At 38.4% G+C, this 26,493-nt stretch overlaps 1 protein-coding gene across 2 annotated transcripts in view; it reads right to left on the bottom strand.

The window, feature by feature from the left end:
• Window positions 1-26,493, bottom strand: part of LOC122814000 (arginine--tRNA ligase, cytoplasmic-like) — a 641,564-nt gene that overhangs the window by 224,047 nt on the left and 391,024 nt on the right. For both annotated transcript variants that reach the window (XM_044086583.1, XM_044086582.1), the window contains exons 4-5: window positions 18,597-18,697; window positions 3,085-3,206 (exon numbers count right to left, since the gene is read on the bottom strand). In XM_044086583.1, the coding sequence (XP_043942518.1) occupies window positions 3,085-3,206; window positions 18,597-18,697 (223 nt within the window). The remainder of the gene's footprint in view (window positions 1-3,084; window positions 3,207-18,596; window positions 18,698-26,493) is intronic.

Here is a 26,493-nt window from a genome sequence, read left to right as displayed (position 1 = left end):
CTTAGTTTTGCAAGTTAACTCTGTTCTTTTCCAGTAGAGTACACTGTGGTTACATTCCTAAACCTCAGCACATAACATGCGGTTTTCTTACATTTGTAGGACAAGCATACAAATCATATTACAATTCACAAGTGACATATAATTATTTACAAAATTCCAGCTAGCTGGAATGGCAGCATCTTGGTTTATCACAGAAAGTATAAAAAAGGAGTGATGGTTTTCTAGCTTTTTGAAGATTCAAGTACCCAAAATGGTTTGTAAATTTCAAGTATTATGGTGAAATCTTCCTCAGTATAAATGCTACCAGTTTTAGATATGGAAAGTTAAGAAAAATGGTACAACTCCCTGACAGCAGCCGGAAAAGGAACTAGCCATGGAGCTAATGGCTGATTATGGTGCTCAACATGTATCATCACCTGAGTCAATATCCTGAAGGCACAACACTGAATCTACTGAGTTAATATCCTGAAGGCACAACAATGGATCTGCTGAGTCAATATCCTGAAGGCAGAACACTGGATCTGCTGAGCCAATATCCTTCTCTTAACATTTAAACAGTCAATTATAAAGTTTTTACTAGTGAATATTTGTATTCATCCTTTTAGTCATCCAATGTTTTGCTCATAAGGCATAACCTGGACTTGTGGGTGACCACACTAATGCAGTTGACATTACTAATTAATTTGATTGCAAAGTGTTAGCACTGTGACCTCAGGACCTTCACAGAATACAAACTGCAGATTACAAAACAAATCTCTGAAGCTTAACTCAAACCAGAAACTTGTATGTACTGAAACATTCAACTTTTACTAAAGCCAAGGGTTTGGAGACCCCATTTTAGCAAACTCGCATAACAGATGCAGTCCAGAAGAGCAGTGTGTTAACTGTGTACTCATCTGATATTCTATACTATGTTTTCAAATTCAGTTCTGTAACCTGACCCCTGACAATGCAGCATTATTTCTAAATGTTCCCATGCCTCCTTTTCTCAAGGGATAAATCCTCAGCACCCACTGGTCTTGTCCTATACTCCTAACTTCTTATGCTCATCTTTCTTGTTACCATTTCCTGTGCACAGCTGACTGGGCTGAAGTCCCCTCATCTGAATGGCCTGCAGAAGCACACAGCGTTCCAGGTGGGATATTGTCAGCATTCATCACAGTGGGAGCATCACTTCTGGGTCCCAGAATTCCACCGCCCTCTCCAGATAATCTCTATCAATGTGCATGCCTTAACCAGAGCTCTCTAACTGCCCAGCATGATCAAACTCTGGGTTTACAATCATAGCCAGATCAACTATTATTATTATTATTATTATTATTATTATTATTATTATTATTATTAATTATTATTATTATTATTACTAAATAATGTTCTATTTGCTCACTATTACTAAGAGATTACTGGTAGCCTTCAGTCTACACATACAAAAGTGAAATATTCTGCACTTTTTTGTATTTAAACACAGTTTCCAGCAGTGTAACATAAAGGATTCATATTAAGGAAAGTTAAACTCTAAATTGTAGTCTCAGGTTTGTTTCTTTTAGCTTCTGTGTACGTACTTATTACTGTGCAATTCCAGACAAACATGAAATCACTTTATGAAATCTGTGATTTAAAATGTTTTGCCGAGGAATGACACACATGAAGATGTGATTTCTGCACTAATACATAAATAGACTTTGACTAACACAATGTTTATCCTACACTCAGACAAGTGTTCTTAAAACAAATTTTTTACATATTTCTTTGATCAGATATCACTGCAAACTTACAAAGATTCACTGTGTGGGACTGCTATGCACCGTCATGGTATTTTTCACTTTTCCCTCTGGCTGCATAATTTCATTGTTGGTATATTATATATAAAACAAAACCACACAGATGAAATTGCCAGCATATTTTACCAAAACCAGCTTAGAAAAGCAATTCACTGTGTCAACACAATAAGCTCCATACCTCCACAGGAATAACATGACCAAAGTTGTTATGAACACACTTTATTCCAAACACAAAGAAAGTTAAGCACTTTTGTCTCCCTCACCAAAATAGAGACTTCTTCAGAACTAAGTTATTCTTCCAATAAGTACCTCTTATATAATAGGTGTAATTTACATTCTAGTTAGACAATTTACAAATTAAAAATTCTATAGTTAAACTGATCCACACCACTCCATAAACTAACATCTTAAAACATATATGTTAAAAGTATACAATGCTGAAGCTTTGAGAAAAATGCTATAAGCATTAAGAGCGCTCTTAACACTGGAGCCAAAGGAATGTTTTCATTAATACCTGATGGTATGTTAAGAGTTTAATTTTGTGGACCCAGTGAATTGCTTTTCTAAATTGGTTTTGGTATATATATATATATATATATATATATATATATATATATATATATATATATATATATATATACACAAATACATATATACATATATATATTTATAAAAATATAAAAGAGGGTGTGGGATCCAAGCCTCCCACAATTGCCCCCAGCAAAAATACTTTTGTTGTTATTGTTTCTGTTTCACTTTCAAGTTGACTTTCATGATTTAGCAAAATAATTATCTGTAACTCAAAGTATGGTAATTCAATTTAACATAGTTAAATAAAATAAAACAAACAAGCTGATATTCAGCCATCCGATGTCAAGAACAGTGGCCGGATGACCTTACAGTCATATGTTTACATTATATTACATCTGCTTCACAGAAGGAGACAATAAGCTTCTTAAGTCTGCCTTTTAACTGCATTTAACATTCTGTGTATCCTCCATCCCCTACCTGTCCCATGACTTCTCAATGCCTCTGTGAACTCCTTCACAATCCACTGTGATCAATTATTACTTACACTGGCAGTTGTATGTGCGCAACTGTGTAATATAAAAACTTCAGTGTTTTTAAATTATGTGCAATGTCATAAATATATCTTCTAACAAGTTCTAATGAATAAACAAAAAATGCCTCAGATGTTGAAATAATTTTGATAAACTTGTTTCCATTTGAACCACCATTCTAGATTTTCAATGTTCTAGCTAGCTGATCTAATTTTCTTTTCAATATAAAGTTGCTTACTGACCTCAGAACATGATGACCCATGTATTCAAACAAGCGGCTCAAACTTTCTCCTATGATGGCAGACCTCAGATGAGACATGCGCATCTTTTTACCGATGTTGGGTGAAGAAAAGTCCACAATTACCTACAAAACAAAATACAGTATAAAGAAAATGAGAGGAGGAAAGACTAAAAGAGGAAGAACTTGAGAGGACTGCTAAACTCACACACACAATGTTTACATTACAAGTGGGGTATTCCAATACAGCTTGCAACCACACTAAAAATGAGAACGGACAGAATGTTTTTTGTTCAGTGGGAACGCCGGTCCTTTTCTGGGATGTTTAGCTGTATTACACTGTGTGATGCAGACACCTACTAGACAGTAATAACAGAATAAATAGGAATGTAAAGAATGATATGAACTTGCAATCACTGGTGAGGAAGTACGCTACCAGCATTCAGCTGCAAGCTGTTGTATTACTTTTGTGACTCTCTGGAACATGTGCCTGCTTCAGAAACAAAGGCTTAGGAACTGGGACAAAATGTTTCGAGTGCTGTGAGTTAATGAAGTCAAGTAGATTTTCATTTTGAAAGGAATATCTGTCTGACAATACGCTACAGAGGACTGAGGCTGTTAATGACCTTTATCATACAGATTTAGGTTTGCTTGCTTCAGTCTATATTTACAAACTTTGCAATTCTGAGCAAATCCCTTAAATAAACCAGAATTCCAGCATCACCCTAGTTATAGCAACTTTATAATCTTCTTCAGAATGAACTCTACACTCAGACATGGTGGATACATAAAGTTCCAACTAAATAAACACTGAAATCCTATATTCAAATAACTACTATAAATGTGCAATACCTGGCACTATCCAGTGTACGTTCACGAAGGTGCAAGGGTATGGTTACATCAGTAAAGTGCTTCATCCCTCCTGTAACATGTGTTATCAAACCTTTCCTTGTGTTTTGAAAGGCACTTGCATCATTGCGTTTTTGATAGCAGCTGTCTGGGAGACTTTTTTTGCTGTGTCACTGGCGCACTTCCACTATGAATGGAATGGTTAGTAAATACTTTGATAGTGAAAAAAGGAATATGGTTGATAGTATATGTGTAGCAGGATGTTTCAGGCACGTGCAGCAGGATATTTCAGGCACGTGCAGAAAAGCAGAAGTCAATCTGGTGAAGAAGATTTGGGACAGAAAGGAAGAAGGCAAAAGGAAATGAGGGTGTTTAGCAAAGAAGTAGACGGACTGAATCAGAGAAGACCTTTAAAACAGTCAGGCATGACCATCAAAGAAGGTGGGAGAGTTACTATGAACAGTGAGAGATGACACTAGGTGACACGACACCCCAAACACATGTAGAAAATGGGAAAAGGGGGGGTGGTGGTGATAAAGATGATGGTGATCTGTGTGGCAGGGAGGACATAATACAGAAGCCAAGACTGTGGACCTTATAGTCCATACAGGCCACTGACACATCCCTTTTGGGACAAGACATCCTACAGGATGTGAAACAAATGAAAGAAAATGACTACAGCAAATGAAGTCAACCAGATCACTGAGACTGTGCAATTTATTACAAATTGTTACCACGGTCTGAAGTGGCGAATATCACTAAGGCTTTTACAAGTTTACAGTAAATAGAGAAACGCCCACTGAGCAATTCATTTAAATGGAAATACTGAGTCTGACCACTTTTAGAGCATACATAAAGTGCCAGTCTATAAACAATATTATTTGCAGCTTTAAAACGGTTTATTTTTCTGCACATCCCCACAAATGGTAATTATACTATATGACTAGTGCCCAAACGGGTCTGACTGATGTTCCTACTTTTGTTCTAGTATAGAACTGTGTCAGCACTGTCTATAATACAGAAGTGGCCGCCATGAATTATCCAAAAACTGTCTGGCAGATACTAAGATCTATGTTTTCACTGCAGATGCTGTTACACACTAGGATCTGCAGATGATCATTGGCTTGCACAAACAGGTAAACACACATTCCTATCATTCACTTTTGTTTAACAGCTGTCATTCAAAATGCTTGTGGGCACATTTTCATACACAGCTCACGGTTTGCTTATTTAAGTGACTTAACAAGACTTTATAGATGGTGGTTATCAAAGTAAGACAAAAAGGCAAGAAAATAATCAATAAAGCACTACAGGCATGCACAGCTTCATTTACAGATATGGGTATTTATTTGGAAACACGTCTAGTTAATTTAACTGTTATGTCTGTGATTTTACACTTTTTACTACTTTTATATTAATTAAATTAATGAAATTAAACTTGCTTATGCTGTGAATACTGTAGTCACCTGGCAGTTTGTGTGTTTATCAGATCCTCCATTTTGTTACACTGAGTGTTCTCATTTGTTATTTCTTTAAACATCATCTCCATGTTACTAATAAAAGTGTTTCCCTGTGACTGCCACTTTTTTCCCATTTTACAGCTTGGTTTACAACTTGGAGTGTTAACTTCTGACAAGTGGATATTATTGGTTGTCATTCTAACTGCTTTCTTATTGGCCCTTTCACGTTTCCCCTCAGCTTAACAGTGGATGGCAGAGCTCTGTGCTGTGCAATGCTTTATTCAACAGACACAAGCACTTTCACTTTTAAACATTCTCTTTAAGGAATCCTAGTTAACTCCAAAATTCAGTTATAACAATTACAGCTGTATACATTGCTGAGTTATGCAGCAGTACATCACTGCACATCAAAATGCAATCTTATAGCTAGTTTAGATCGAATTATTTATGGTCTACCTGGTTTTGCTGCTTGAATCAAATTCTTCTTTCTACATTTATTAGTTTACCCCAAATTAGTACCTCAACTAGGAGCCAAAGAACAACTATCTAGTTTGATTTTACTCACCAAACTAGCCTTGCAGCTAGGCTAAACTAGAATATTGACAGTATGTGGTTAACATAGTGCTCAAAGTATTAATTAATCCTTAGCTACTATTTGAATAGACACTTTAACCTAGGAACTGAAACATTATTACATTCTCTTATTCTTCCTGGACACACCTTGCACTCTCGGTCAAAATGGAAGGTCAGCAAACTAGTCTACTGTCTGATGACAGCCTCATAGCACTTGGTATATTCAGAGAGTGTAAGAACTGCCTAATGTTCACAGACAATTATTTATTTATTTTTATTTTATTTTACATTTGTTAACCAGGAAATTCTGACTGGACCAGGTCCATTTTCAGCAGAGGCCCGGGGAGAAAAGCTCTGGCATCAAGTTATACAAATACAGTATATATAGGGAGCCTAGCTTTTAGTGTACTAGTTTTATGGTATATGAGATGTGAACATCAAAGTGGAGATTATTGTTAATTTCAATGTCCAGAAGTTTGGTGTGGTTAGAAGGGGAGATGATGGTGGTGCCGTCCTTAGATGTTATGGTGGTGCTGTCTTAGAGTTATGTTTTTTTTGTTTTGTTTTTTATCTGTTAGGGGTAAATAGTAGCAGTTTTGTCTTTTTAGGATTTGGAATTATTTGGATACCTGATATCCATTTTCCTACAGAGTTGAAGATCTCTTTGAGTGAGTGTATGTAGGGTGGCGGGAGATGAGGCGGAGCAGATCAGGGTTGAATCGTCCGCATATTGTATGAGTGTATCATGTTGTGTAGAGCTATTGAGGTTATTTGTGAAAATAGGGAACAATAGCAGGCCCAGTATAGAGCCCTGTGGGACTCCTATGGTGGTTGGAAGTTGTGTAGACAGAGTTCCTGTCCACTGGATTGATTGTTGCCTGTCAGATAGGTAGCTTCTGAACCAGGCTATAGTAGAGGAGGTGAAGGATAATGACTCATCACTGTCCAGTTGTGAGAGATAAGTACATAGTCAAATTTAAGGCCACACTCCCACAATCAAACCCATCATGTGAGAATTGCTCGCCTATACCACAATATACACATACTAAGCTATCAGTAGGATCAACAGGTAATATACCTGAACTTAGTGCAGAAGACTGTGGGCTCTATTCCCTCACCAGGTAGTTTTCCAGTGTTGACACTGTAATACAGCATAAGGGAGTGCTGCTCTACTGAGTGTGCCATCCTTCAGATGAGACTTTAAGGGTGGGGGTTGGCATAATGATTAAGGTGTTTACCTGACAGACACAAGGTACAGGGATTGATTTTCACCTTTGGAGGAAATTGACTAGGCTTAAAATGGCCCAGAAGGGTAGCCAGCCTACTACTTAGCTATGAACCTACATGCTGAGGCAGTAAAAAATCTTTACCCAAGCCCCATTCTTTTTGAAGGTTAAACGCACAGCATAAACCAAGCACTGCAACACCAATTAGTGGCAACACAGCTGTAAGTCACCAGAAAATAGCATATCCAGGAACAATTACACCTAAGCAATCTTCAAACGCAAATAGAAATGAGCTACTGTTTGGTAATTCCATAGTTAGGAATATGTATTTTACACTCACAAGGCTGGACAAAAAAAGGGTGACAGTAAGCTGTTTCCCAGGAGCCAAGACTGCCAATGCTACAAGAGTCTTCAGAAAAACAAATATGAGTATAACATGGTGGTAGCCCATGTTTGGATAAATGACCAGGCACACAGAACCCTGACAGATAGGAAGAGAGATGACAGAGCTCCCCATGCATGCCATTAACTGCAAGGAAAGACCCTAGTACTGAATGTAATATTTCCTTCACCAAAAATGATGTAGAGGTGTAAAGAAAAATATGATTGGCTTTCACATAACAATTATCTAATCACCTGGTGTCATTCTAGGGGGGTCCAGTATGAGTCAGCATGGGATGAGATGCGTGAGAACTCTTTCTACCTTATCAGGGATGGTCTGCAGTGCACTTTTCACTCCAAGGGTTCTGCATACTAGCAAAAGCTTTTGCAGCTCCCATTGTGTGTTTTTTAGACAAGGTCCACATGAAAAACCTCCCATTCTAACATCCAAAACAATTAACCACTGACCATATCAAGGTGCCTCAACTTAATGCTAAAAGTCTCAACAACAACAAACTGCTTGACTTTGTAGCCTGTCCACATTTGGAGCACATCCACTGTTACAGAAACCTGGTTTAAGTACCCAGAGAACACTCACTTGATACCTGGGTTTTGTGCTAAGCACTCATTTAAACCTGTTGGAAACTGCAATATCATATCCATATTTGTTGAAGACCACATTAGTTTGAAACAGATACCAGACCCCTTAGCCATGCTTATACAGATCCAAATCATGCCAATAAGATTAGTTATCAGTTCAGAGCATGCTACAGAAATCCCACCCCACCAAGGCAGCCCCATCAGGGGGATTAGTACATGGCATTGGGACTGGAGATATCAGACAGGCTTCCTGGTCCAGCAGGAGCAGTGAGGAGTCAGATATATGTTCATGTATACACACAGATATATATATATATATATATATATATATATATATATATAGATAGAGACACACATGTGTATATATATATATATATATATATATATATATATATATATATGTATGGATCTATGGCAGTTAGTTTAACTACCATAAGAGTGACCCAAAAATGACTGAGCCTACATGCTGGAACTACAACGTATCAAAAATGCCAACACATATTACAAATCCACTGCAAATTATATATGTTCCAAGATCACACTACTGTGAAGAAAGGGCACTTCCCCAATTCCACACTCATTGACACAACCTTGCAAAGAAAAAAAACTGGCAAGGTTAGATCAGCAGAACTTCAAGCAACTGTACTAGCTTTTTTTTTGCAAACAGCCTTTTCAGTCAAAGGCCAGTGCCAGTATCCCATATTTAAATGGTTTAGCTGGTTATCCAAGTTTACTTCACAACCATCTCTACAGACATCTTAGTACTCATCATAATATTATGCCACATTAAAACCGTTCATCCAGAAAATCATTAACACTAGATCACAGTAAATATCTACTCACTCAATTTAAGTTGTTTTGTCTTTGGCAGTAGCATCAAACACATTCAGTCCAACATACGCTTCCATTTTGTAACTGTGTGTTTTCAAACACAAGACATTCCTTTTTTTCATTTTTTCAGAGCTTTCTGTTATAACCAAATAATTCAATAGGCACTTTTTATGCATACATTACTTTAACATTGTTTTCACTAACTTTTACTGTGTATTGTCTCTACATCTAGAGCACCTAAACACCCTATTTTATTTCATTTCATTTTACATACCCCATAAACAGGTTGTTTTACTGTTATGCAGAAATTATTTCATTTCACTTTCAAAACATTGGCTAGGATTCAGAAAGCGCCCCACTGTGAGCACAAACTGCTGCACCCAAAAAGGGGCATTTTCCAAGATCCCCAAAAAATGTGATTTAGAGACATGTTTAGCCACAGTGATGAAATACCTCACTTTCAATTGATTTGCATGTCTCTGAATCACATGGTGTAACTGTTAATGCTAAGCAGTATTTTCCTGCAGCAATCGACACTGATGGCTCTTGAATCATGTTGGCACAGATGATCCCATTCGCTCTTCCATCATACATATAGAAATTTAAACACACACACACACACACACACACACACACACACACACACACACACACACACACACACACACACACCCTATACCTTTCAACTGTCACTGATTTTGCAGAACTTGGATAAGCTTAGAAAGGCCTGCTGGGTGTTAGCCTAGTAACAATCTATGGATCTGCAAATGTCTCCGATTTTCCCACTTATTTCAATCAGTAATGCAAGACCTTAAAGTTTAATATGTCTTATTGTTCAAAACATGCTTTGCGCTGCAAATCCTGTTATTCTATTAACTATGCAAGTGACTTAGGTAATGTCTGAAGAGTGTCTATGTCTAGTTCCCCCCCACTACCACTCTTCTTATTTTTGGAAAAGATTCCTTGAGGTAAAACCTGTCGTTCTATCAACTTTTTACATTTATTACAATAATATTTCAAAGTTCTAGGTATCAAGTGTTCCCCATACCCCACCTCTCAGTATTCCATGTTTTACTCCTTAGATTAGGTGAGTTTAGAGGTATGGTAGTCACCCCAGCACACATTTGTACTTACACTTACACATGCATACACTCACAGACAGTCCCCATAAACACACAGACACTCACTATAGATCAGACTTCCCTACCCAATTGCACTAATGGACACACTCATCAATTCACCTTAAAAGTGGTCTCCCCTATGACTTCAGTGGGGGAATGCAGCTTTATGGACAGCTCTTGCTAACTCACATAGCTGAGCAATTCTCTGAATTGCACATCTGCATAAATCTCTTACAGCAGGCATTTCTGAGGGAAAGCATATACATAATTAGCATAGGCCACTCTCCTGGAATGCCTAATTAGAATGTAGCATTTATATATAATATGTGTTTATTTCATTTATAAATGCCCTTTTATCATATAATTCATTGCATATTGCAATTATCTTGGTTAATAGCATTAATGAACAAAATAATTCACTAATAATGTTTCTAATGAATTTAAACATAAAACACACAACACATGCACTTGGGTCCCTCAACAACAGGTACAAATATGACTCTGTCATTACTGTACATGTGGATGTGAGTGACCTGAGATGTACCTCTCTGGACTACATGAAAAGAGACATGGAGGAGCTCTTGGATTATGAAGCCCATGTGGGTATAACCCTAGCCCTGAGCAGTCTCCTACCATCACCCAGAATGATACCACAGTACAGGCAGAAAATGATTGATTTCAACAACTGGCTAAGTTTCTGGTGTCATTCTAAGGGGATCCAGTATCTGTCTGCCTGGGATGACATGAGTGACAGACCTCGATTTTTTTCCAGAGATGGCCTGCATCTGTCACCTCTGGGCTTCCAGATACTGGTCAAGGCTCTTGCCACCCTATAGTGGCAGTGTTCCAAAGACCAAATTACCACCGTAACAGCTACAAACAACTGCAGTCTGAGGGTCATGCTGCTCAACTGCAGTCTGAGGGTCATGCTGCTCAATGCTAGAAGTCTAAATCTCAAAATGCACTCGCTCGAAGCACTCCTTAAAATGGATAAATCTACACTTGTGCTGTAACACACACCTGGTTCAAGACAGCAGAAGCACCCCTGCACTACCAGGCTATAACTCATTCCACACCTTTCGGCCCCAGAACTTAGACCAAAGCTCCAAAGGCAAGGCTGTTTCCATATTCATAAAAGATGCGCACACCTCTAGACTGGTAGCCCAAAATAATGCATCAGAGATACTTCAGGTGCAGCTAACATTGGGCAAGACAGCGATTCAGGTCGCAGCCTGCTATAGGTCCTCAACCATGTCCCAAGACTCGCACTCCATGTTCCTAAGCACCCTGAAGAATATTAGGGTCCAACCTAACACTCTCTTACTGGGCGACTTCAACTACCCCTCTAATTACTGGGAAAACTACTCGTGTACCAATACACTTGCCCAACATTTCCTAGAATTCATTAATTCCAATGCCGTGGAACATCTCATTCTTAACCCCACTAGAGGTAGCAACATCCTTGATCTGGTCATTACTAACATGGGTGACCGTTGCTTCTCCACCAGTAGTCAACTCCTTACTTGTTAGATCCGACCAAAAACTAATCACCTTGGAAAGCCACATCCCTCCCACCCCACCCCCAAAAGGTAACCACCATGAAAAACTTCTCCAAAGCTAACTTTGGGTTCCTAAAAACAGAGGTGGCTAACTTCACGGCACCCATGCAAATGGAGAATAGTTGCATGACTGTTGAATCATACACCAATGTACTGTACAAACACGTACATAAATGCATGCATCTCGCCATACCCAATAGAACCAAAACGCTTGCCTCCAAAAAAAGGAAGTCAATCTGGTGGTCCCCTGCCATAAACAAACTCTACAACAGGAGGAGGAAACTGATGTGGAATAAGGTGAAGTCCCAAGACTGGAAAAACTTCCTTATCAGCCTCAACAAAAAGTTGAGATCCCTCATCAAATCCTATAAAGCTAGCTATGAAAACAGAATTGCAGCAGATAGTAAAGACAACCACAAGGCCTTCTATAGTTATGTAAAGAATCTCCATGGCAATACCCAGATTTGCTCTGAGCTACTGCACAAGGGTACCTCCTATACCGAGCCAACAGATGTTGCCACTATAGTGGCCGACAGATTCAGTACCAACTTTACTCCTCTCTCCCCAAAGGACCAATAACAATACCAGCAGATTGCCAGGCACCCAGTATTACTGCTGCACAGGTTAAAACAGCACTGTCCAAGGCCAAGAATACAGCTTCTGTGGGACCTGACAATATCCCTGGCTGTGTTCTACATAAACTAGAGTGAAGTGGTACTTCACCTGAGTGCCCTGTTCAATCACAGCCTCACCTCAGGCTTTGTCCCTACAGAATAGCACACTGCTACAATCAGTCTCCACAAAGGAGGAGTGACTACAGACCTTGGGAACTATCACCCCATTAGCCAGACTAGTCCGATACGCAAAGCTATGGAACACATCATCATCGACCTAATAAACAAGGATATAGGGAATCTCCAAACTCTGGATCCCACACAGTTTTTTTTTGTGAAGGGTAGATTATGCCTGCTCAACCTGGTTGACTTCTTTTAGTCAGTCACCAGGGCTGTTGATGAAGGCAAGGTTGTTCATACAGCCTACCCTGATCTGGCCGAGGCCTTTGATACTATTCCCCACTCAGGAATCATAGAAAAACTGACTAAGCTAGGCATCAACCCCATATCACTACGTGGGTTGCAAAATGGCTCACAGATAGCTAGCTGACTCCAAGTCAGACTGCCGACCCAGTCACGAGTGGAGTCCCACAGAGTTCGGTCCTGGGTCCTCTCTCCTGTTTGGTATCTACTTCTCTGAAGGCCAGGTCAACAACGAAGGGATGATAAAGTTCACAGTCAATTGCAAGTTGGGAGCTATTATTAACTCCCCAAGTGATGCTGACATCCTACAGAAAGGCCTTACTGAGACCAACGACTGGTGTCAGAACCATAGCCTTAACCTCAATGATAAAAAATTTGTCATTATCCTCTTTGGGAAAAACCCAGTTCCCATAAATTACCACATCGATGGTTGTCCGCTGAACACAGAAGGTGTTATAAGAGATATGGGAACACAGGTTGACCACCACATTGCCACTGTGGTCAGAAAGTCATTCTATGTGGCACATCTCATTACTAAGTGTTTTGCATTCAGGAAGAAAGAGGTCATTGTCTCCCTCTGCTCATCCCTCATTAGGCCCATCATCGAGTACAATGCCCCATTTGGCATGTACCTCACTAGACACATGCATCAACTGGAGAGGCCACAAAAGTACTTCACAAAGAGGATCCTAGACCTTAAACACTTGTCCTATATGGACAGACTCAACAAACTCCAGCTATTCCCTGTCTTATCTTGCCTATTTAGAGGCGATCTCTGCTTGACTTACAAAGCCATGGCTGACCCAGCTCTGATAGAAATGCTACATCTAAAGAAATCCCAATCCCTCTGCACAACATGATCCAGAGACCTCAACCTCATTACCACAATCAACAGAACAAGCTGGAGGGACAGGTTCATAACCCAGAGACTGCCCATGCTATGGAATAGACTTCCCATGCATGTCAAACAGACCACCTCACTGACCTTCTTCAAGAGGAATCTTGATGAGTGGATGGGAAATAGAAAATTCACCCCGGGGATCACTCCATTGACTCTACTCAACAGAGGCACTGGGAACTAAGGTTGGGTAGCACAATGCCAGGGTAATCCTATGGGCTAGGCTTGTAAAGGCTCCAGGGCCATTAGCATAGTACACACCTATGAATATTTCTGTTTCTACTCATTCATTTTCCTCTTTAATTCATAGATTTCAAATTCGTTCCTTTCAGAGATTCTTTAATTTACTAAAACTAAAATGTGTGATAAAGTGCTTTTTGCTAACTGGTGCCCAGATATTATAGTACCTTACATATTTTGTTATACAATTACTTTAGGTTCCAGTTTTGTTATGCCAAAACACTTGTACCTTTTTGCCATATCACTGGAGAGGCAACCTCTTAGTGCAAGAAATCTGAACAAAGCCTAAAATAATAGGGGGACAAAGGCACAAAAATAGGGACAGATTTTAAATATTGCTCTAACAAAATTAGAAAGCTGCTAGAATAATAGAATTTGCATTAACATGCACTTTCTGAAACTCATATGTCCTTATATAGTGACTTCAATCCTCAGTGATTTGTCAGAAAACCATAATTTCTTTTGAGGAACAACTAAAATATGAAGCAAAAATCTGGGTATTCTTTGAAAATCTGGACCGTTTGGAGTTGCGTTTTTTGCTGTTCCTACTCATGAAACCAAGAGTGTGCCATTTTGGGTAGCCATGGAATATCCAACGCATGTCATACACTCCTGATAAGTTCCTTTTCATTCTCTTATTCCCAACTGAAACTTTTTACAGGGGAACACAATCGGCAACATCTGCCCCCCCAGCAAGGGTGTTTGAGGGGGAGAGGTAAATTATTGTGTTACCACTTGACCATTTGGGGATTTATTTTGTTGCCTACTTGTGACATTTGCTATAACACACTAAATTACCTTAAAGTGTATAATTATTCTTCAACAGTTATTGATGCAGTTACTTACGATGTTTTTGTGAAAGGAATGACTTTTGCCCCTAAGAAGAAGCCTGATGTATCTCAGATTTTAATTGACTTGAACCAGTTTGTCAGAAAACTGAATTTAAATGTACTGTTTCATGGTATAGATAGGGCAATAAAACCACTGTCCATTTTTAGTACCTACAATCCCCCCACCCATCCTGTCATTCATTTATTTGAGTGTATTTGTGCGATAGATATTCGCAACATATGGAAGTGTAAAAATTCTCACTGTAACAATTTAAGTGAAGAAGAAAGCAGTAAATTAAATTTGTTGAAAAATGACAAAGGGGTGAGATTTATAAAACCTGATAAGGGAGGGGGTATGGTAATCATGAACAAAGGTGACTATAGTAAGAAGATGCTGGAAATTCTCCATACTGTCACTTATACTAAAGAATCACTTACTGAGATGAATGGGGCATACGGAAAAAATGAAGAGGGATTTACATGAACTATTTATTGAAGGTTGTATCACAATTGATGAGTTTAATTTTTTGGATGTCCTCTACCCAGTGACCAACATTTTTTTGGGGTCCTAAATTTATATAAGGATTTACAACAACCCCCCAATGCACCCCTTAGTGGATGATAGGGATTCGACAACATATTTTATAGCTAAATTTGTGAACATACAAAGAGCTGGTCAGGAAAGAAACTAGTATTTGTAAAGACTTGGACTTTTCTTGATATGATTAATGGTACTGCCTTCAGTAAGAGTTTATCTTTCTAACCATCGATGTTAAAGATTTATATTCTGTCATTCCCCCATGAAACGGGAGTTGAATGGCTTTGTGATTTTTTTTAATAGGTAAAGGGGTCACACAAGAAAGAGTTAATGTATATGAGCAACTATTAGAGAAAGACCTTTTAATAATTTTATATTTTTTGAAAAGGAATACTTTTTGAAAAGACAAGGTGTGGCAATGGGAGCCCCTTGTGGGGGCTTATATGTGAATATTGTCATGTTACAGTGGGAGACATTTTTATTTGGATCCCCCTATTTTACCTACTGTAAATTTTATACTTGCTTCCTGGATGATGTTTTTATTTTATGGACAGGGAACAGTGAGGAGATTCCCCAATGTTTAAGTTGTTTGAATGAAACCACATCTTTTTAACGGTTTACACATGCAACTAATAATACAAAAATAGCAGACTTGGATGTATGGCTGAAAAAAAGATCGTCAGCAGAAGAGATTTGTCTTTGAAATTTTTGGAAAAGAGACATACTCTAATGGGTTTTTATGCTTCTCTAGTGCCCATCCCCCACAGCAGAAAAAGGCCATAATAAAAGGTCAGTTTGTATGTGCTGCACAAATGGTGAGTATGTTTGAATCCTTTTTAGATGAGTGTGACTGTTTAAAAGGGATGTTTTTGAAAAGGAGTTATCCCCTGAAGCTAGTGAATGATGTAATGATGGAAGTAATAAATAAGAGGAAAAGGGACATTTTAGGTCTATTTTATGGGGTGGTAATATAAGTAATGATGGGGACATAGGCAGAAATGAGAATAATAGAGAAATGTTTGGGAGAGGGGATCATAAAATATTATGTACAGGACACTTACCTACCCCTCCTCCATTGGTAAAAATTACAAGAGTTCATTTATTACTACTTTTGGGCCTAAAAACTACGACATAAAAAGTATACTGTGTAAAAAATTGGGAAATATTAATGATAAAGAAATAAGAGAATGTATAGGGGAAAAAATAACATCCATAATATACAGAAAAGGATAAAACTTTAAGAATACATTTCAAACAAAAACAAAGAGAGAAATTCAGGGAATGATGAAAGATGTGGTACCTGTTCTTATTGCAAATTTATTTTGGAAGGGAGCAAGATGCATGTTAAGAATACTTGGATTAGAATAGTAGGTAAATATTACTGTGATACAGAAAGAGTAGTTTATTGTGCAACCTGTACTCAGTGCCCAGTCTTCTATATAGAGAAGACTGACAGAAAGTTTAAGAATCATATATATGAACATTTAAGGGATATAAGAATGGGAAAAGACACTAATTCTTTAGCCAAACGCTGCGCTGAATTTGTTACCCATTCCTTTAAGTTTTTGTTATAGAGGCTTTATCTCTCAAAGGGAGGGGGGCTTGGACACTCCTACTAGAAAAATGTGAATTGATTTCGCAGTTGCAGCTAAATGCAACATCCTGGCCTGGATTAAATGAACAATTACCTTTATCTTGCATATTAAAATTAAACTCTCTAGAAAGTTGTTTACATTGCATATACCTTTATAAAAAAGCTTTTAACATTTTAATATTTTAAAATATTTTATTTATATCTGAAAAGATTTTCTCTCTGCTTTGACCTCATAAAAACTGTCTCTGTTATTGTTTGGTTTGTTATTATAATATATTATTGTTGGAATTTTTCAACATGCATTTAGGTTTCTGAAATTTGAATTTATCTTAAATGAATTAAATATTTTATAGGTGGCAAAATCTATAATAAACACTAGTTCACATTAGATATCACATTATATGACAAGGAGTTTTTTTGGAAGCTAAGCAGAGTTGGCCTTGGTTAGTACTTGGATGAAAAACCACCTGGGAACAGCAAGTGTGTGTGTGTGTGGGGGGGGGGTGTTTGCAGGAAGTGGTCATGTGATTATTTGCCATAAAACTTCCTGTGAAGTATGTAATAGTATCTGATGAAGTTTCAAACTATTGAGACAAAAGCACTTATTGGATGTATATTATATATATTTTTATGACTTCTTTGCTCATTAAACTGTGTTTTTAATCTTCACTTGTGAATGGGCTTTTGACAATAGACATGTTTTGTAGATTTAATTGAACAAATATACACAGTGAACTGTTGGGAAAAGTAAGGAACACAGAGTGTGTTTTTATGTCTTTACCATAACTAAATGTTACAGAACTCTTCCCACAGGATTACATTCATATATGTACATGCAATTCACGATCACATTCATATACACACACAAATATATATATATATATATATATATATATATATATACACACACACACACACACACACACGTATGTATATATATATATATATATATATATATATATATATATATATATATATATATATATATATACATACATACATACATATATATATATATATAAAACACACATATATACATATACACGCACATGCATACACACACACACATACTGCAAAATGTGTAATGTACAGTCCGTCTTTACTTATAACATGCCAAAGTCAGTTGCTGCCAAGTTCCTGTATAATATGGAAATTAATAAAATACTGCAAGGGAAAGAGGTTTTATTAAAATTCTCAGATGGTTAAAATCTACTAGTTATCTCTTATACTTCTAAGTGCACCATATTGTTAAAGATTACTGTCACCATAATCATTGCACATGTGATTTGGTTGTGTGTGCACCTTATTTACTATACAGTGCAAGTAAAGGGCTCATGACACATTGTTTACACACTTAAAGTCATGTGTATACTAGTGAGGCATTGTTTACATACTTAGTAAAGTAATTTGTATGCTAGTGAAGCATTGTTTACGTACTTAATAAAGTTATTTGTATGCTAGTGAAGCACTGTTTACGTACTTGGTAAAGCCATTTGTATACTAGTGCAGCATTGTTTACATAGTTAATAAAGCCATTAGTATACTAGTGCAGCATTGTTTACATAGCTAATAAAGTCATTAGTATACTACTGTTTAATTATCTGTTGTTGCTCTTTATTTTCTTCCTAAAATGCCAACAGGGTATAAGCCATTTCAAAAAGAAGGAACTCAAAACACAGAAAAGGAAAGAGGAAGCTGAAGAAAACGACAATGCAGGTAATAAAAATGGGAACAAAATGACAACTACAGAAATGCTTTTTAAATTTTCAGGTACTGTACCTTTAAAGGGACCTCAGCTAGAGGTGGCTTCACTCCATTCACAAGCAGATGTGCCAGTTGTTCAGAGATAAAGTCTTGTTTCAAGTACACACGAATGAATCCTAAGCACAAAAATAGCAAAATAACAGTGTAAATGAAATATCGATGTGCACTCTCAAATCACGTGATTACGATTTACTGAAAATGGGACACGCATCTGCTAAAAAGCAAAAACAGTGGGTTGAATCTGCTAAAAATTAGCAAGTTCCAGAACTAGAATTCACTCTTATACTAGACAAAGTTTAGAAACCAAGTGCACTTTGAAGTCAATTTTACCTAGGAAAAACTGACTGCACCATGCTGGTCCACACACATTCTGCTTTGTAAGTTCTCAAGCAGGGGCTATGCAATGTAAGCTATTACTTTCCAAAGATACATAATTGAGATGAACTATGTCCTGCCTAACATTAGCTCTCAAATTAACTAAATGTTGTCACTGAAAGGAAAGGGTAGAAAACAATGCTTTCTTTCTGTTCAACATCTACTGTGAAAGTGAGCATCTCAAAATCTCTGTTATCTTACTTTCAGTTACTTGTGTAGGATATAGTACTGACAGGGTATATTGTCAAAAGTCAGAAGATCAGATCCCATCAGTGCAGAGACAACAATATGATATGTACACAGTAAAGAACCATTACCCTCCGTTCTAGAAGGAAATGCACTGAAACAGAAAAGCCACTGATCAAGGAAAAATATCAAACGTAATGCATCAGGTAAATGTGAGTAGACGTAACCAGGTGCCTGGTGTGGGTGGATACTGCAGAAAACACTAGCTAATGTGAAAACAGGCCAGCTAGACTGATCTTATTCCATAACATGACAGAGGTATCTCCTATTATTATTGCAGGAAACTGTTTGAGGGTTGCTGCAGAGGAATCCGTTGAGGCATGATTATCCTTTGTAAAGACCATGGCTAGTGCCACGAACCTTTACTATGGGTCCAGGGATCTACACAGAATCTGTGTTACTGATGTGGACATCCATGGTGTTTAGCATCAGTTCTCCCAAGTTAGTCCTGACAAGGAAAATGACGGTTCTGAACTGTGACTGATATCAGAAACAGTGTGTACTTAAAGCATGAACCTCGAGTAGCTTCTGTTTAACACTCCATGCTTCTGGAAGAGCAAGCAGGGTTTAGAGGACAAATTTACATCCTTCCATCCATCCCCAACCCCCTTTTCCCATTCTTTACATGGGGTCGGGGTGTAATTTCAGCAGTTACAATCATCTCGAGCCAAGGTTTTCACCACCTGGTGGCTAGCCCTGCAGCAGTAGTTCATTCATACCCCTCACTCTCACACACTTTCTCACTTATGGCCAATTTAGAGTGCCCAATCCACCTACTGCATGTTTTTGGAACATGGGAGGACCCCAGAGCACCTGGAGGAAGCTCATGTGACCACAGGGAGGACATGCAGATTCCGCAGAAAAGGCACCCTTACCGAGAATCGAACCGTAGAACATCTTACTGTGAGGTAGCAATGCTCATACTATATGAACACAGTAACAAAAATCATTTCCCAGAAGCCAGAACAAACCTTAGCTCTCATTACTATTGTGGCAGCCTACACATTTCCACTATGAAATTAGGCTCTTACAGAGGAATTGCTTATTACAACAGAATGTGCAAATGAATATTAAGACTCTTCTGGAATCTGACATTGCCAAAATGTCACCATTACAATGCAAATGGAAGCAGAAGACAGCCTGTCTATGGACATGGATTCTGAGATAGGGTAACTAGATCAAAGACCAAAAATGTGTAGACGATATTGGATCATGTAAGAAGCCATTCAGTTCTTGTATCACATCTAAGACTGAAAAGTGTAAATTTCTTAGGCAAGACTTCTAAGTGGAAAATCTGTTGGGCATCTCTAAACAATATGCCTCTGTAATTAAAATTTCCTGCGGTATAGAATGTAGTGAAGGCTGAAAAGCCAAACATGAAGATAAAGTGAGGGTAGTGCCTGTGGTGTAGAATCAAAACTACCTTTCCCAAGTTACACAATCTTTCTGAACAGGAAGGGGAAAGTGTCTACAGACACCAGACCAAAAAAATCAAAAAAGAAAGTTAAGAGTATTTTGATACGAGTTCACTGTATACTGACTGAACCCAAGTCTACGCTCAATACATAGGATTTTTTTTTTTTTTTTTACAAATATGACTATAAAATCAGTAATATAACATACAATAAACTTTTATTTTATCTCTGCAGCCAGTTTTGTTGATATGGGCATTTTGAGGTAATGTAGCAGTTGTCTCATGTTTACTGGCAATCACTTAATTCTTACACAAACTAAAACAGTGTGTGAAAGATGTAGTTACACAATGCCACTATTGACAAGGATCTCTCAGACCAGCACTTATAATATCAAACAGGTTTTCAGAAACACACACACTGCACTCACCACACATACTTTGAAGCAGAGACATAGACCCACATATGCTCTTAAACATAGTCTTCCTAAACCCCAAAGACTTCTCAGATGTTGCACCCGTAATAAATATCTATCCTCAGCAACCTCAAAAGCACCCCAAACAAAACAACACCCACCATGACACATACTGCCACATCTCATGCCATTTCATACAGCCACATTTCATGCCATTAAAACCTCTAAGCCCATAAAGGATTTCACAGCATCTCATCCTCTAAAGCCCATAAGGCAAGCAACCACACAGCCCAATATTTTGGTCATAAGGGACTCCATTGTGAGACTCTCAGATGTCCCAGTCACAAGACTACAGAAGGAGAGAGTCACAGTCAGTTGTCTATTGGGGAGGCAGGATCCAACAGATCAAGCACGCACTCGGGTCATTGAGCTATAAGTGCTAGTATGACTCAGTCATGGTAAATGTGGGTGCAAATCACCTGAGACATACTTCCCTGGACTATGTGAAAAGAGACTATATGTCCCAGGTCTGTATGAGCCAGCACTGAACAGCATTCTACCTTCTATAAGGATGATGCCACAATATAAACAGAAAATAATTGACTAACAATTGACTTGGTTTTTGGTGTCATTCAAAGCCAAAACAATATTTGCTAGCTGTGAGGATATGGTAGACAGACCAGGCTGCTTTGCCAGGGATGGTTTGCAACTGTACCCTTTAGGCTTTTGTATATTGGTTAAAACCTATTCAATCCCCCATAGTGCCTTCTGATATAGCAACACCAATACAAGAACATCTAAAGTTGTTAATGCTCAATGCCAAGAGACTAAATAAGATATTCTACTACCTGCAGCCTCTCCACACCCTGGCCAGTGCAAATCATTTGTGCAGTTACTGAGGATTGGCTTAAAGCTGTAGATAGCATCCCAGCAGTGCAGGGCTATAATGCCTTCGACTCATTTAGACCATCTGCTGCACAGGAAGGAATGAAAGCTGGAGCTGTCGCAATTTACATCAAAACATGCATACCTCAAGGTTGGTCAATTAGAATGATGTGCTTGAGGTTCTCCACTTTGAGATAACTACAAAGTTCTACATCATATCATATCCTTGCAATCTATAGGTCCCCCTCCATGACTCAGAAAATCGATAACACATACTTAATAATACAGCAGACACTCCCCATTCAACTCAATACCATATTCGTGGAATACTTTAACTATTCCCCTACATACTGGGATCATACATGACCACTACTGAGCATGTCCATAGATTCCTAAACTTTTTTAAACACAAATATGCCAGACCAGCTAGCCCGTATGCCAACTAAGAGAGAAAACATTATTGATCTGGTCCTCACAAATGAGGCAGAATGGTGTACCATCCTTAGTGTATTTTCCTCACTAGTCAGGTCAGACCATAAAATTGTGTTCTTTGAAATAAAAATAAAACTATGAACCCCAGCTAACACTGGAACCTTTACAGAAATGTCCTATTATTAGGTTAGACCTTAGCAAAATTCCAAGCCCACCCAACCCCTGAGAACAATGTTGCTTATGTGGAGTTGTTCATGGAAACTCTGTATAATCATATTAATAGCTTCATAAAGACATCTGTACACATCCATAACAAACATAGGACTAACTTACAAAATAGGTCACCCTGGCGGAATCCAAACATCAATAGGTTGTACAAGAAAAGGAAAAACTCATGATGAAAATTAGGAGGTACCTTGACTGACAAGGTAAAATTTCCCTCATCAATGTAAACAAGCAACTCAGGGGACTTATCAAGTCTGCCAAAGCCAAATTTGAATTAAAAGCAGCCTCTCAGGCCAAAGACAATCATGAAGCTTTCTTCAGCTATGTCAACAACCTCAAAGAAAATACACAGCAACGTACTGAATTAATTATAAATGGAATCATCTGTACTGCACCGGAAGATAGATATAGCAGATTTACTGGCCAACAAATTTGTCTCCAATTTTACCCTCCTCTTCCCCTTAGACACCCCTAAACAAATACCAACAACCATAATTCCCCCTATTATCACTAGGAGCAGGTCCTCAAGACACTCCCCAAGACAAAGAGCATGGCACTGAAGGGCATAGAGAATATCCCAGGATTCCTCCATAACAGCATAAAATATGAACTACTGAGCCTACTAGAATCACTGTTTAACTACGGTCTCCAAACAGGCTTTGTGCCTAATTAATGGTGCACTGCAATGGTTATAACACTGCACAAGGGAGGGCCATCCATGGACCCAAGGAAATTTCAACTCATAAGCCTGATTAGTCTAATAAGTAAAGCCATGAAAAAAATAACTGTGGATGTGTTAAATGATGTCATCAGAAATCTATGGACATTAGAACCAACTTAGTTTGGTTTCCTCAAGGGCAGGCTATGCAGACTCAACTCGGTGTACTTCAAGAAGGTCAGCAAAGCAATGGATGAGGTTAAGATGGTCCTCACGGCCTTCCATGATTTGGCCAAAGTATTTGACAACACTCCACTCGAGCAGTGTAAACAAGTTCATCACCCTGTCACCCACTGGATAGCCAACTGCCTCACAGACAGGACCCATGAAGCTAGGCTAGGGATGTCTACTTTGACAAAAATGTTGTTTACTAGCAGAGTGCCTTAGGGGTCAGTGCTTGGGCTACTCCTGCTTGGCATCTACTTCTATAAAGTCAAGGCTAATGTCAAAGGCCTCTGGTTGGTCATGTTCACAGATGATTGCAAACTATGTGAGGTTAATGAATCCCGCTAAGACACAAATGCCCTCCAAGAAGGCCTGATACAGACTAATAACTGGTGCTGGAGTCACTGTCTTAAACTCAGTGAAGAAAAGCAGATAAACAGCATCTTTCAGTAAGACAGCCACCCTCGCAAATTACTGCATTGATAATATGCCCCTAAGCGTAGACCCAGTAGGTAGAGATTTGGGAATGCATGTAGACTGTGACTTGGCCTTTGACCATCATGTGTCTATAGTAGGAAATAAACCATTCTGTGATCCACAACTTGTAAGCAAAGGTATGTCAGCTATGTCCAAAGACATCAACTTTCCATTCTATCCTGCACTCATAAGACCAGTTATTGAGTATAGTGCCCCCTTCACCATGTACCTGACCAAGCATATGCAACAAATGGAATGTCCACAAAGGTTCCTCAAAAAAGAATACATGGTTTAGAAAATAAGGCATATGCAGAATGCCTAAATGGCTTGGTCTCCTACCTTGCTGACAGGCAACCTATGCCTGGCTTAGAAAACATCCTCTGATCCGACCTTAATGGATCTGTTGCACATGTGCAACACAAATAGCATTCAAAACACTGACCCAGGGACCTAAACCTCACCTGTAACATAAATAGGACATGATGGAGGGATAGGTATGTATCTCAGAGGCTACCCCTTCCCTGGAACAGGCTTCCCATCCACATGAAGCAAGTTCTTCCCTACACTTACTCAAGTGAAACTTTGATCTATGGGTGGGGAATTGTAAATTTACATGGGATTTTGCACCTCTGTCTCTGTTATGAGAGGAAGCTTGCAAATGCTCAGCTACTCATGCCTAAGTTTATATACCCCCTCAAAAGCTAAGGGACCAATACCTTTCTAATAGTCTGGGAAGTATAGCCAAGCTTGAAGGGTCCTTTAAAGTTGTTAGCCTAATAGTTTTCTGTGATCATATGTGCCACACAAATATAACTACAGTATTGTAGTTGTGCATACAGGAGTAAATAACTTGAGATGAAAAACACTGAGGGAGATACAGAGATGCATGTCTGCATGTCATAAACACAGACAAGACACCTATACTGAGCAGAACCTTTCCTTCTCCATGAATGATGCCCAGGTGTAATGAAGAGGTGATTTACTTCAACAAGTGGCTAAACAATTTTTTGTCATTTTAGGCAGGAGTCAGTAAGTGTGAGCATGGAAGGAAATACTTAATATCCCTGCTCGCTTTGCAAAGAATCCTCTGTACATCTTATTCAAAGGTTTCCACATACTAACCATAGCCTTTGCTGTTGCCATAGTTCAGTTAATGACCATCCTAACATAGCCAAAGTATTAGTATCATAACAAGATCAAATTAAGGTGGTTCTGCATAATGCCAGATGTTTAAACAACAAGTTGCCTGACCTTCAGGCCCTCCAGCATTTGAAAGTCATCCATGTATGTGTAATGACTAAAACACGGTTGAAATGTCCATGCAGCACTCTTGTCTTATTTGTATTTAACACCAATTGTGCTGTCAGACCCAGTTGCATCTGTGATGGTGTATTCATACTTGTCAGACACAAGAGCACCTCTAGACAGATTCCCAGAGACCCACAAATGGAATGCATCAAACTCCAAATCACATTAAACAAAATCAGCTATCAGTTCATCACCTGTTACAAAACATCTTACATGACCCAGGAAGTTCATATCAGGTTCCTAAATGTCATGGATGAACTCTCCATGAATATGAATGCCATCATTTGGGAGAATACCTTAAATGCTGAATATGCAAAGAGGTTTTTAGATCTCCCAAGTAAAACTCCATGAACTAGAGTGTTAGCAGTACAACTGGAGAATGAAATATTTCTAGACCTGGTATCTACAAATGTAGCACCATCACGCACACCTCCACAATCATTTTCCAATTTAGTCAGGCTATAAAGCTAGAAACCTTTTCCCTGAAACTACATAAACCCCTGAAACTAATATAATGGAATTTAAAGATTTCAAGTGCACAAGTCTCAAATTCGATGATGATGCCTCAAAATTAACTTATAATGACACCACCACAGATGCAGCCTCAGCAAACAGATTTCCAAAGGAGTTTTAAACCCACATAAATAAATGTATAAACTTAGCTGTCCTATTTATATCCAAATTGTAAAAGAAAACCACTTTGGTGATCCACTGACAAAAATAAAATCTGCAATAAAAGGAAAAAACCCAGATTATAGAACAGATCTAAAGATCCCTAAGTTAAGGAAATATTAGGAATTTGACTTAGAATTTAAAAAATATATATTACTTCTTCTAAGGCAGCTCATGAAATCAGGATGGCATCTGAAGCAAATGACAATTTTAAATTCTCTCTAGTTCTATTAGAAAACTAAGAAACGACACTCAACAATGTCCAGCACTCATACTAAATGGCAAAGCCACCTCAGACTTGGTAGACATTGCCTATATACTAGAAAATAACTGTAGTGCAAATGTATTCCTGAGATGACTACCTAAAGCCCTACAATACCCATATCCCCCCAATCAGTAAAGAACATGTACTGAAAGTGCTGTCCAAGACTTAGAACTCTCCCTCCGTGGGACCAGATAACTTACCAGGTTGTTTGTTAAACAGTACTTAACATGCCCTAGTGAAATATTTCCATAAATTATTCATTCTGAGCCTGACTACAGACTTGTTCTCATAAGGATCGCATATAAATGTGACCCTAC

Source organism: Protopterus annectens, chromosome 10.part0 (genome assembly GCF_019279795.1).
Source record: "Protopterus annectens isolate FY-2018-M chromosome 10.part0, PAN1.0, whole genome shotgun sequence".
Lineage (NCBI taxonomy): Eukaryota > Metazoa > Chordata > Ceratodontiformes > Protopteridae > Protopterus > Protopterus annectens.
The sequence above is the reverse complement of the archived record's forward strand: the minus strand, read 5'-3'. Positions and strand labels throughout refer to the sequence as shown.